This window comes from Gymnoscopelus braueri (assembly GCF_963280865.1).
Source record: "Gymnoscopelus braueri genome assembly, chromosome: 7".
In the NCBI taxonomy this organism is placed as follows: Eukaryota; Metazoa; Chordata; class Actinopteri; order Myctophiformes; family Myctophidae; genus Gymnoscopelus; species Gymnoscopelus braueri.
Genome location: NC_137608.1, coordinates 22824178 through 22838423, shown reverse-complemented (window position 1 = coordinate 22838423; position 14246 = coordinate 22824178). Strand labels below are relative to the sequence as shown.

At 41.1% G+C, this 14246-nt stretch overlaps 1 protein-coding gene across 1 annotated transcript in view; it reads right to left on the bottom strand.

The window, feature by feature from the left end:
* Positions 1-3763: 3763 nt before the first annotated feature.
* commd10 (COMM domain containing 10) overlaps positions 3764-14246 on the bottom strand; it is a 70253-nt gene continuing 59770 nt past the window's right edge. The window contains exons 6-7 of the mRNA XM_080433014.1: positions 7508-7567; positions 3764-4568 (exon numbers count right to left, since the gene is read on the bottom strand). Coding sequence (XP_080289140.1) covers positions 4530-4568; positions 7508-7567 — 99 coding nt within the window. The 3' untranslated portion in view covers positions 3764-4529. The remainder of the gene's footprint in view (positions 4569-7507; positions 7568-14246) is intronic.

Sequence of the window (14246 nt, the reverse complement as noted above, 5' to 3'; positions counted from 1 at the left end):
AGTTGTATTGATGAATAGTGGGCCTTAATGTGGAAAATGTTGAGAACCCCTGTTCTAAACCTAATAAAATATCAACAGTGTATTTTGATATGCTTGGTTCAATAATGATCTACAGAGAATTTGGTAACAACTGGACCTATCCATCTAAAATGTGTTTTTCCAAACATTCAAAATGGTGGAAAATCTGCCTGTAGCAAGTGGTGTAACTCAGACTCACAGCATAAGAGTTATGACTTTTCAGGTTTCACAATTTTGACCTTTCATTATAGCACTCCCATCAGGCTCATAGTTGTTTTTTAGTACTGCGCACAACTTCCAATCATTGGTGAAAAATGTCATGTCTATCATTTACTGTCTCCCGGAAATTTGCAAAACCATGGCAGGAGGAGAAACCACCACTAAATCAAGAGCCCTTCAGGAGAGAACACCTAAAAGATATAGATTAAAACGTATACATAAAAAGCCAGAACATGGCCATTTCATAAAGTGAGGAGAGCTTTCGATTTAAAATGGACAAGAGAAATTACATTTTCATGCTTGTCATGTGTGAGTGTGATCACTGCTTTTACCATCTTGTGGGGTCCAAATGTTCCAACTTGAGTATGTCTGTTTGCATCTGCACTGCTGTAAGGTTCACTCTAACATATCCCAAGAGGCAAATACAAGTACTGTGGATGATGGTGTTTTGAAGGTTTCTTTCTTTCTCAGTGGCTTATCTTTCCTGCTCTGCAGTGAGGAAGGCAGCAGCCGTAAAAAGACAAATTTGAGACCAAGTCGTCCATTTTACAATGTGGGATTGTGTGTGTGTGTGTGTGTGTGTGTGTGTGTGTGTGTGTGTGTGTGTGTGTGTGTGTGTGTGTGTGTGTGTGTGTGTGTGTGTACACATACAGTATACTATTAACACAGCTGCTGCCTGCTAAGGTTAGGTACAAGCAGCAACAAATTTGAAGCCATATGGAAGTTGTTTTCCCAGATTCAGCTAAATGAGGGATGTTTCTACTAAACGCTGACTTTGTGAACATGGCGGAAGGCCCACAAAGCATGTTAATTTTCATACTTGGGATCACAGAACAACCACAGTACATCCACAACATTTTGCTAGTTACCACTGGAGTAATTAGGAATTTAGGAATGGAGTAGGCTACCTTGCTAAAGGGCACAACGGTAGAAGTGCCTGCTATACTGTACTGTACTGTACTGCAGTGGTGGAAAAAGTACTCAAAAGTTTTACTTAAGTAAAAGTATCAATACTGCAATGCAGAAATACTCTGTTACAAGTAAAAGTCCGGAATTCAAAATTTACTTGAGTAAAAGTACAAAAGTATTGGTATCAAAATGTACTTAAAGTACTAAAAGTAAAAGTACAAAAATGTTTGAAAATAGCAGATCTACAAGCTCACGACGCGTTGTGAGCTTGTAGATCGGCTATTTTCAAATAGCCTAGGTATAAAATAAAGTTAAAGTGGTTAATGTATGTTTTATAATATCATAATTTATATCTGAAAAGTAACTAGTAACTAAAGTAAAAGTACAATATTTGCCTCTGAGATGTAGTGGAGTAGAAGTAAAAGTATTAGAAATTGGAAATACCCAAGTAAAGTACAAATACCTCAAAATTGTACTCAAGTACAATACTTAAGTAAATGTACTTAGCCACTTTCCACCACTGGATCAGACTACACAAATTCAGCCCGAATATGAACGCCGGGAAAAAACAAAGATGTCTGTGTCGCCCCACAACACCACAACGAAAAGTCTACAATGTCCAATCTTTTTATTTTCTGCCTGCTGTGAGAACTGCTATAATGTGTTCATTTCGTTGACCAATAGAATGACCAAAAGATGGCATGGTGCCCACTACCCAGGTGCACATAATAAACATGCCGAAGGCGAACAGAGAGAGGGATGCACCTGCTGCTGTCAGGTGGACCTCCCAAACAGAGGAAAAGTGTGTTGAGCTATGGCAACAACGTCCGTGCCTTTTTGAGACTTCTTTGAAGGAGTACTATGATAGACCGAAAAAGAAATAGCAGAGGCAGTTCAGAAACCCAGTGAGCAGCTGGAACCTGTGCTAGGTATCATTGCCCAGTAGCACAAGCTGCAATAGTGTCCCGACTAACTGTATGTAACGTTATGAGCAGCACAGCTAAGCCGGTGCGTAGCTGTGCCTAGTAGAATAAAGAACCAAATAAAATGATTTGAGGTGAAACTTACGCAACGTTGTGATTGACCAGCGTCATAATTGTAGTGCTGACAATGTACCGACCAAGACATGGTAATCATTTTTATCACTTTAACGTACTGTATAGGTTACAACAGGTCTAGCATAGTCTAACAAGGTGACCTAAAATATTGTGTAGTCTGATCCCCATACAAGCCATAACATTCAGGCTCCCAGTCCCAGTACGGTTGTAAGAAAAACATTTAAGTATACAGTAGGTGAGCAGGGTGGACAGATTTCTGAGTCGGTCAATGGTTAGCTTTAACAACTAAGAAAAGAATAGTGTACAGTTCACCGGAACAACATTTATACACAGTAAAATCCAGTAAAGGTACACGTTAAACAGTTAAATTAAGACTTTTAATTTGCAGCTTATCCAATTAAGACCTGGAAAGCCTACACGTCGTTATACTTTTAAAACCGGGAAAGCATTCGTGTCATTTCAGATGTTGCTATGGTATGTATGTTTTTGAATTAAAAACAATATGTTTTTCAGTAAACTTTAGGATTTAGGATTTAGAGGGCGTTTTTAAAATCGGTCTAAATGGTTTAAATGATAAATAAGATAAAAAACTTTTTAGATTTAGGGCTCCAAACCGAAGAATATTGGCTGAATATTAATGGGCCCCACAGAAACCTTTTATTTCATTGGCTAAACCACAACATCATCAGTAACAGGTTAATTGGGAGAGCCGTCAACAATGCTAAGCAATCATTTTAGTCTAGTTATATATAAAACGTAATCTTACTAACCGCTGAACTCCATATCAAGGATAATACTTTCCAGTGAATACTGTATAAAGTGCAGGTTTCAAGGGAATGCTGGGTAAAATTAGCTACACTGAGTGAAGCTTGAAATCATATAATAATGTTACAGCTTCAATAGCACTGATAGAGAGGAGATCCAGTTAGTGGATAATATTGAATGGTGCTGGCTCCTGTAACAGTACCAGGTAGAATGAAGAGTAGCTGGGAATCTGGGAACCTTTCTTTTCTGCTCTACAGGGACTGAGCAACTGAGAAACAAAACACACACACACACACACACACACACACACACACACACACACACACACACACACACACACACACACACACACACACACACACACACACACACACACACACACACACACACACACACACACACACACACACACACACACACACACACACACACACACACACACACACACACACACACACCAGAAGCATGCATGGACGCACGCACACACTCGCAAACAGAGAAGCACTACAACATCCACACACAACAAAGCATGCCGACAGACAGACACACACACACACTCACTCACACTCACACACAAAGCTAGCATACACGTATACAGACAGATGCACAATGTAGACACACATATACTGTAGTACACATGGATGGAGAGACATGTACAAGGATGCACACGTGTCGTGCACACATACACACTCAGACAAACAAACTGGAGGTGCTCTGTGCCTTCAAGAAATCCCATCTGGTGATCCAGTGGTCCAGGTTGGCGCTGATGAGAAATAATGAGCCTTCACAACATGGACGGATTTCACCTCCACCTCGAATTTTTATTGAAATCTCGCAGACATTCAATTTGTTCTCGGGGCTACAAAGTGGACCGATTTATTTTCATCCTGAGTGGCATATTGACATTTCATTATGGTCTCATTGACATTTCCTTGGGCGTAGGCAAACGGTTAAGTTTCACAATTGTCAGAGAAGCGAATGCATTTCAGGCTCTTGTATATAGTTTCATTGGGGCCACCAATATGCAAGATGCTCCTCTATTGTAGAGCACATTAAGAAAACAGTTTCGTAAGAGTAAATTACATTTCAAATGGACAGGTGGTATATACATTAAAATCTCACTGCATCCTTCCACTGACTAATTAAAGAGACAGACTAATTTATACACCCTTTGTCACCATGTCTCACAAGGCAACGCATTGTGAGCTTGTAGATCAGCTAGTTTTGGCGCTGGACACATGTCATATGAATCAAGTAAAGATCAGGCTTCGTGATCCATCAGGAATGCTGAAATGATGCTCATATTCTTCCAGTTGAGATGTTCTCATTATGGAGACAGACGGCAGATCAAAAGGAGCTCATATTGCCATGAAGTTGCTGCCTCGCAATTAATTATGTAGATGGCTTCTTTGTGACTTCTTTTATAAATCAGTTCCTCTAAGAATGTTTACAGTGTCACAGGACTCTTTCAGCAGCTGGCATAGCTGTCAGCAACACAATTAGAGCATGTTATGTGTGCGTGTGTGCGCGTGTGAGTGTGTGTACAATGAGCACCAGGCATCAAGTTAGGGAATCCAACTGCCCTTGCACGGTCTCTAGCTGGAAGAAAACAGAAAGGTTGAGATTGTGTTAAGAGCAAAGACACACGCACACACGCACGCACACGCACACGCACACAGTACAGAACATGAGGGAAGGTATGTCACAGTAGCAGTCAGGCAGAAATGAGCCATTGGAGACATCTAATGTCATGCAACACAACAGGCAAGTTTAACCTCCCCACCGACACGCATACACGCACACACGCATGTACCAGGGCACCAGACTAACTTTTTTTCCCCACCACAACCGTGACAAATGTATTAATTCCTAATTTTTACTGGTGAAATATGCTTTGGTAATCCTATTTTCATATCATGATTTGTGGCCACAAAAAAAATCTGATTGCCAGGGGGCTGTGGGGAATAGTGTCATACATGATCAAGATTTACCATGCACAAGAGTTGTAGGAATTACGGTAATGGAAAGTGCCTGCATATTGTCTTGGTGTGGCTTGCGGAGATGAAGAGATTTATTTTAGATGAGTTTGCCTGTTATTTAGATTTGAATAAAAGACCATTATTGGAGTAAAGCCTCTGTCCATCATCTTTCACAAGGGGAGTTACGTCATGGCTCTGTGAAATCAATGCCAGCATGGACGACTGGCTTTAGTGTCAAAGAAAAACCTAAACTCTTGGGAACATTATGGCTTTTACCCAGATGCCAAAGGTGAAACACTAAAACAATCGATTTACAATGTCTCCTCCATTCTCACAACAGCTCCCTTTTAAAAGTCTGTCTGTGCTAGCCTTGGTGCGACAATATCACAGCATCATGTTCCAATTAACATTATTATTTTCTCTTCAATATCACAGTCCAAATCATAACCATAACATTAACTGCTCTATGAAGGGCAGACACATTTTGGTGAACGTAGATGAGAGGCGTTGATCCATGGAAAGGAGACAGCCAAGGTTTGTAGTTAATCACTGCCAGAGCTTGTGGATCAGCAATTTTTGGCTATAGTGTCAAAGAGTTCGCGGTTTGACACTGTGTCTGTTCTCCATCTCTTTCTGCTGTGTTTATGCTCTTCTAATAGCACAGCATGTTTGTAACTAAGTTCTACCCTAGGAGTATGATACATGCAATACGGGCTGTCTTATAGGTAACTCTATCATCAATCACCCTTATGTATGCTCATGACCTTGTCGTTCTGAGTCCATACAGTGCAGGGTTACAGCAGCTCTTGAAAGTGTGCTCAAATTATGGCAACGATCATGACATCATATACAATGCAAAAAAGAGTAGTGTCATGATAGTGAGAAGCAACAAGGACAAGAAATTGGTCTTCCCAATTTTTCACTAAGTACTGTGGCCACATTTTCACTGATAATAGAGATATCTCTAGACAATGCCGCAAAATTTATGCCCAGGCTAATATGCTGCTTCGCAGGTTCAGTATGTATACAGGTCCTGTCAAGTGTGCACTATTTAAAGCGTTTTGCACTTCCCCATGTATGCAGCTTACTTGTGGTGCACATACTGTACCACAAAGGTAGCATGTGGAGGCTTAAAGTGGCCTACAATGATGCCTTGAGGCTTCTACGGCTTCTTCTTAAGGTTCCTAGATGGCATAGTGCCAGTCACCTGTTTGTAACTTGTGGACTCCATACATGTGAGGCTCTCTTAAGGCACTCTGTGTATGGATTCATGTCTCGTGTGGATGAGTCCAGGAACAGTATTATTGAGGATATAGAAGATCCTGGGAAGAGCTGTCTCCGGTACTCATCCAGGTTGCATAAACACTGGAAAGTCAGCCTCTATTTATGATTTAGTGTTTTGTCTAATATATGTATGTATGTATTCTATGGACCCCCTGAGTGTCTGGAATAACGTTTGAATTGAATTGAATTGATCAGTACTGCGTACGGTAACTTTTATTAAGCATTCTGCAAACGTGATATTTTTTGTCTGTCTCATGCAGTGGTATCATGGCATGAGTTTGGGCACCGCTTGCTGAGTGTCAGTAACTCAGTATCTCCCGTCTGTGTCCCAGGGGATATACTGTACATTTCATCCAAATGTCCCCTGGACGACAGGACACCGTTTGTCTTGAAGCCCTGGCACACACACGCGCGCGCGCGCGCACACGCACACGCACACACACACACACACACACACACACACACGAATAGTGAATTTTGGCATTCGAATTATTCGACCTATAAGTATTCGAATATTCGATTTGATTATAAAAAATAAAATAATAAAAAAATTAAAGAATACGTTATTTGTATTATTCTTTTTTATGGCATTGATGACTTGACTCAAGGAATGCGAGTTGACGTCACACCAGAGCTCAGAGCTGCGTGTCTGCTGTAGAAAAGCCACTAAAAAAAAAAAATCTAAAAAAAAGAATATTATTTTTATTTTTTATTTTTATTTTTTTTAATAGAATAATCGAATAGTCGGTTTGATATTCGAATATTCGACTATTCGGTGAATGCCCACACGCACACGCACACGCACACACGCACACACACACACACACACACACACACACACACACACAAAAGCTGGTAGGTTCAAGTCTGGGATAGGTTTGTAACATGCACAAACAAACATATGTGCACACAAATTGTAATTGTAAATTGTACACAAAGTGACGCAGACAGGTGGACACAAACACCAATGGAAAAATAAGTGGCAGTCAGTCAGTAGCTTAGATACGCCTCTTATACGGAGACATTATAGTGACTGAAAGCACAAACTTGACCTTATTCACACGGCAGCCATTTTTCTCTGATGTCATATTCCGGGGAAATGGCCATTGTGTGAATATGGTCAATACGACAGCACAGCTTGCCTTTGTCAGAATAGCTTATTATCTTATCTTAATATTCAATATTAGTGACAAAGACAATGATGTTGCTACCCCCCCCCTACACACACACACACACACACACACACACACACACACACACACACATTATACATACCTTGTTGTAGAAGTCAAGCAGCTCCTGGTGGCTGAACTCAACAAAGACATTCTCCTGAGCCTGTAGTGACAGAGACGGAGAAGAGGTCAAAGTAGTACAGGAGAGAGAGAGAGAGAGAGAGACAGACAGACATTGAACAGACAAGGAGGTCAAAATGGACCCGCATACTCGCATAGAGCAAAGGAGACGAGCAGAGATGAGAGTACAGTGTGAGCCTAACCCCACAACGCAACACAACACACACACCAGACAGCCTCCTGTCTGCTTTCACTGTCTGCTTCATGTATAAAATGAAAGTTCCGGATTTCAAAATATATTAGAACATATCGTATGTGGTAAGGATTTAGTGAGATTACATTAACCTGGTGAGAGTGAGCACAATCATTTAGCAATCTGGCATTGATAGATCTGGCCGTTTGTGAGATTACTGTAGCTCCGGACAGATATACATACAGTACAGACAGACAGAGACCTTCTTATAGATGGCTACCTCTTCAGAGTCATGCCTTAAAAATCAGCTCTGTTTGTGACTTTCCTCTACAAGATATTTTTTTATGACACATTTTCACTCTTCTCACTTAACACTCAAGCTGGTGAAGATTCTCGAGAAAACCGAGAAACCAAGGGCAGCCGTCACTGTATCGCTATTAACATCACAATGCTGTCACGCCATCGGCGGCACGGGCTGAATGGCAGGACGACCCGGACTGAAGGGACGAGCCTTGCAGCAAAGTACACTCAGTGCCATCATGCTGAATGTTGGAAATGGCACAAATTAGCAAAGCTACTGGTCCAGCTGCACCACGATGAATCATCATGAGACAGGAGGGCAAGGGCACAAACAAAGGAAAGAAGGAAAAAAGAAGGAAAGCTAGAGGAAAAACAAGGAAGGAAGGAAGGAAGGATGGAAAGCAGAAAGGAAGGAGGAAGATAATTTACAAAATGATAACAAATTTGAGTTGTCAGGGCGTTAGAATCTAGCTCAATATTCCCCTCACCACAATTGCTTTACTGCGAGCCAGTTTGGCGCTTGGGTACTACACAGGGCTTAGAGCTGGAAGCCAACTGGCAGGCTGGCTGGTTGGATGGGTGGGTGTATGGAGCGAGGCCATGTGTCACAGCAAATTAATGGCGGAGATAATAATTAGAAGCAACGTTATCATTCATAATGGAGAGCAGAGAGGGGAAATGTTATCTCTTGTCCATGCCCCTGCTCACAGCTCCAGAGCTCAAGGAGAATGTGGGGCAAGGCCTTGAATTAAAAATGCGACTAAAGAAAAAGCTAAATTGTCTGCCACTGCAAATGCAGCCTCTGTGTAAGTCACGCACAGGACATGCCTACGTCTTTTCCAATTATTCCCTGGTGTAAATGAAAAGCCATACACACAAAAACATCACCATTTTGGGACAAGTACTGTACGGCCCAATAAGCAGTATAATTGAGTATAAATGCTGTTATGTAATAATCTAGCATGAAAAATGTGTCAAAGTGAATGAAATCCGGTACATACAAATGTAATTCCATAAAGGAACTGGGTACCATGCTAAATCTGTAATCTGACATCATGGGTTGGAGACTCAGCTTATGATTTGCTTTCTCGTCCACCTCTCCACCCAGTTTTCTGTTTGTTTTCACTGCAACAGTAGAGCCGCAAAAGAAACGATAAACTAAGGAGGGTAGAGCAGTGTTACATGACTGGTTATTTGGGTCATCCTAAATAGTTAATGCTCCTCCGTTTACTAGGGTCACAGCTATAACATCAGCCTACTTATCAAGATGAAAAGACAATAAAGAAACCTCTGCCGACTGTGTGTGTGTGATGATGATGTATGGATGTACAATACGTGTATGTTCAGATCAGTGTGTGTTTTTACAGGCGCTGAGGTGTGTACGGTATCCGTGTATGAGAGACAGGTATGCTGCAGTGCAAAGGAGGATATGCAGTGTGTGTGTGTGTGTGTGTGTGTGTGTGTTAGGTCCATCCCATTGTTCCTCCGGCAGGCAGCATTAGTCGTAGCATTTCTGAGGGCCTGCCAAGCAACCAGACAGGGCTCTGACAGATCTAGGCTAACACTAATGGGGATAGGCTGTATCACCACCATCATCACAGCTACAGTACATACCACCACAAACACGCACACACTCTCACAAACACACACGCACACACACACAGGATTAACTCACAAAGATAATGACAAATTCACTAACATACCCGCTACCACTGCACATAATCATACAGTTATGAACACTAAGGGAGATCAAGCTCACGGGAGACAATACACAAAACAAAATTGGCCCATTCTAATTCTAGGCGTCAAAGATTTATGAAACACAGCCCTAAATATTCTGTTACATCTCTTGGCAGGAGGTTGACAGCATCTTATTTGACAAAGTGAGTTCAGTGAGAGGATTTTCAGCAGAACTCCCCAGATCCACTGACAAGGTGGATCATTCAATTTTGTGGCATCATACCTACAGTACAGTATACAGGTCTAAATCAGCACTCATGCACCTGAGGAAATACTGAACCATTCAGAGCTCACACGAGTCACAACTCCCTCTTTCATACAGTGAACTTCTATGATTATAAAGGTTTTTGTGTGTGTGAGTTTTAGTATGGGTATGGTTGTTCAGACATGAAGTTGGGTATCACATACAGGTTTACAATAAATTACCCACTAACGCCTGGGTACAGAGGCACACCGTATATGACAGTTATTCAAGATGGCATCATCAACAGGCATTCCTCCTTCATGCCCCTCGAGAGGTTACTGAACACATGAGCTCCAGGCCTGCTGTAAATTAAACATCATCATCAACGTCAGATTTATCAGGCCCGCTGTGTTCCATCAGGTAACTGGTATTCCCGAAGCACGAGGAGTGCGTGAGAGTGGGACAGGATGGACTGAGGTGGGGGTGGACATAAAAAGGCACTCCTCATCAATTATTTGTGTCTGTGTCCAACAGTATAATAGTATAATAGCACAGATTTGGAACACTCATCAAAGCGGCTGCCGTCTCTTTCTCCATTCCACCCTACGCTGTCTCTCTCAGTCATTATACGATGTTCTTCTGGAGATGTAGAGCATTCTGACAATCCTCATGTGTTTTATGGAGTCTGATGGCGAGGACGGTTGAGGTGCATTATACTGTATGGTGCTAAAAGCACTCCTGGGTTATAGTTGCCTCTCTCTTTTCTATTCCTTTATCCCCTCTCCCCTTTCCTCAACCTCCCGTACTCCGTTCACTTTATATCAGTAATACAAATTCTTCCTCTCTGAGGCACTCCGCCACAGGGCAGAGTCTAAAATATACATGGCAAAGTCCATAATAGATGCATAACAAGAATGTTCAGCAAATTAGGTCCATGGGTCTCACTAGTGTCAATCAATCCTCCATGCGGTACTGTGATTGAATAGCAACTGCAAAGTAGAATATATTACAGTATACAACCACTACAATGCATTAGTCCTAAATATTTTAGTAGAGTACTATAAAATATGATTATTATTAATATTATTGTCTCCGCCGAAGGTGGAGAATATGTTTTCGCTTTGTGTGAGCAAACATTGTTAGCCAAGCTAACATTGGGCAAGCTCCACGTGACACGTGTCAATTTGTTGACACCAATGCCTCTGATTGGCTAGAGGGACGCGTGACGAAATAAAATTCTATAAATAGGTGTGTCACTTCAAAAAGCCCTTACTTTTTGAAGTGAGGTAAAACAGGATCAATCAGACTTGATTGGAACAGTACCTTCAGTAAGTCCAAGTCACCCGTCTGTGCGTGTGTGTTTCCCTCTGAGAACACCTAACATTGGTCAAGCAAAGGCGCAGAAGGCCAAAGCTAAGAAAGCATACTCATCTACAATTGTAACGTAGAAGAGGACTAGAGTTGAAATGATCCCACAACAAAGCCGAACTCTTAATACGTGTCAATATGTTGACATCAATGTCTCTGATTGGCTAGAGGGACGCATGACGAAATACAATCCTATAATAAAAAGGTGTGTCACTTCAAAAAGCCGTTTACATTTTTGAAGCGAGGTAAGACAGGATCAATCAGTCTTGATTGGAACAGTATCTTCTAGTCCAAATCACCCGTCCGTGCGTGTGTGTGTCCCTTTGAGAACACCTGACATTGGTCAAGCAAAGGCGCAGAAGGCCAAAGCTAAGAAAGCATACTCATCTACAACAGTAACACAGAAGAGGACTAGAGTTGAATTGATCCCACAACAAGACCGATATGCCATATTTTGGATCTCTTTTTTTCATCCTATCTTTTTTTAAACATTTTTTTAAACATTTTTTTAAACATTTTTTTAAACATTTTTTTAAACATTTTTTTAAACATATTTTTAAACATTAGAGGACAAAATATGATTTTTAAATCATTTTTTTTAAATAAATATTTCTTTAACATACACCTTTTTATTTAACTACAGTATATATCTTTTACTCTACTGTATCTCATTAGTTATTGCTATGATAATATAATTGCTATAGTCTGCTGGCGGAGACTTGTGCTCCGAGGAGCACATTTTCTAGTTAACATTATTATAGTCAAGTAGTATACCATAGTAGGCCTACAGTACAGTCTTATAGAAATCCTAAGCCCTTTCTTATAGATGGCTAGGATCTACACAGCAGATCTTGTTTAAAAGCCCTATAAAGACAAGACGAGATAATGCTTTGTTGTACATTTTCACAGATACTTTTGTCATCATTCATGCAGTTTTTCATGTTTACTCTTAAACAAATGCAAACAAACACACACACAAACAAACTAACTAACCAACCACTGGTTACACATACATAACTTTTGAACAAGATCACTGAGCAGCTGGCACACCCTGACAACACAGTTTAACAACAGTTTGTGTGACCAGTGCCATGCCTTTATTTTACACCTACAGTAGGATTGTGTGAATGTGTGACTTAAGGGGAAGCTTTTGCACTGGGTTGAGAGCAGGGTCAGGCCTTTTATACAGCTCACCTCCTTAAAGGTATCATGACATTCACTTTTACACCACATTCAAAGTCTTTGTCCTGGTCCTTCAAAAGTGTACAAAAAGTTTTAAGTGAAAATTCCATTCCAGTGATCCATGGCAGGTGTTTTTCTCTCACATTTCTAAAGCCTTTTCAACTGCAATGAAAAAATAAATCTTTGCCTGCGGGTGTCGCTGGTGAGGGATTTTGCCTGTCAATCATCGCCTCTGCTCCGCCCCCCCCAAAGGAAAGGATAGGGGAGGGGAGGGGAGAGGAGGAGAGTGGGCGGGATTAATCGACTGTGACCTCACTGTCGAAGGGCCAAGCTCAGATTACTTTTCAGCCTAATTATTCAGAAAACCCCAGACCACAGAAAATCCATTGAATGTTCTAAGTTCAGGTTTTTTGGGTGTAATTGAGGTCATAAAACCCCAAATAAAACATTGAAAATAAAAAAAGTGAAAATGAATGTCATGATACCTTTAACACTTCACAACTTATCAGTGTAAAAATATATAATAAAATAAAAGGCAAAAAGAAACATTTCCAGGAATGAGTGGTCTGCAAAAAAAGAAAAATAATATTATGATAACATGTCGGCTGAGTTATTGGACAGCTTGGCTATCCAATTGGAGTGCTCTTTGAGATTGCCGTGTCACTGACACCTTGACAGTAACAAAAATGAGACGGAGAAAAAGGAGATGAGCTTAAGAGGCTGAACAGCTGGAGTTTGTCGCCCTCCCCAACTCACCATACATCTTTCCTAACTTCTTTTGCACAGTTACACACACACGCGCGCACACGCACGCACACACGCACACGCACACACTGAAGCATGTACATACATGTACATTTCTCTCCTCTTGTCTGACTGATAATTTTTTATCTAGCTAGTAGTTCAAATACCAATGCCTACTTTCTGGCTAACTGTATGTTGTTCAATCTGTCAGTGCCATGCAGCCAGTCTGTCATTCTGTCAACTTAACTGCATGTATCGTTTCTCCTTTTGGCATTATGTTCATCTGCCTTCCGGTCTAGCTAGGGGCCTGTCTGTCTGCTTACATGTACCTGCCTACATTTCAGTCTTTCGATATCGTGACAACCTCGCAGCAGCCTTCCATCCATCTATGCTACATTCTGCTGATTTATCAAGAGGCAGTCGGTAGGAGGTTGTTTACTCAAGTTACATTTGTCTATCAATCAGCAAGAATGTGGAGGACAGCAGTGAGCACACATTTTAAATAAGTGTTGTTGTTTTGTTTTTTGCTGCTTTTACATGCAAGACAACAAAAATAAAATGACATTACCTTATCAGTGTCATTCACCTTTAAATGAGAGAGATACAGTATGAGGGGAAACGGTTCCTGCACAAACTTTAGTTTGTTGTTGTCGGAAGCGTTGCTACAGCTATAAACCTCACATCAGAAGCTCTAATATCAAATTTTTTAATGTTACAAAATGTTGTAATTTTGGCAAATGTGTGAATGTCTGTTCGTCTGTACATGGGTGTGGTTTGTGTGCATGCAGGTGATGTGTGCAGAAAAAGTGTCAACACTTTTTTCATAAAAAAGTATGCAGTAAGTTAGCCATAAGCCACTGATGTGCAGCCACCTCTGTGGCCATCTCTGTTGGTTTGTGTCCATCTGTCTTCATTGCATCTATGAGAGGGGAGACATGCGAGATAAGAGGGGAGTCGGATTCGAACTCCGGTCCTTGCAGCTCGCACGGATCATGGTCCGTGCGCTAACTT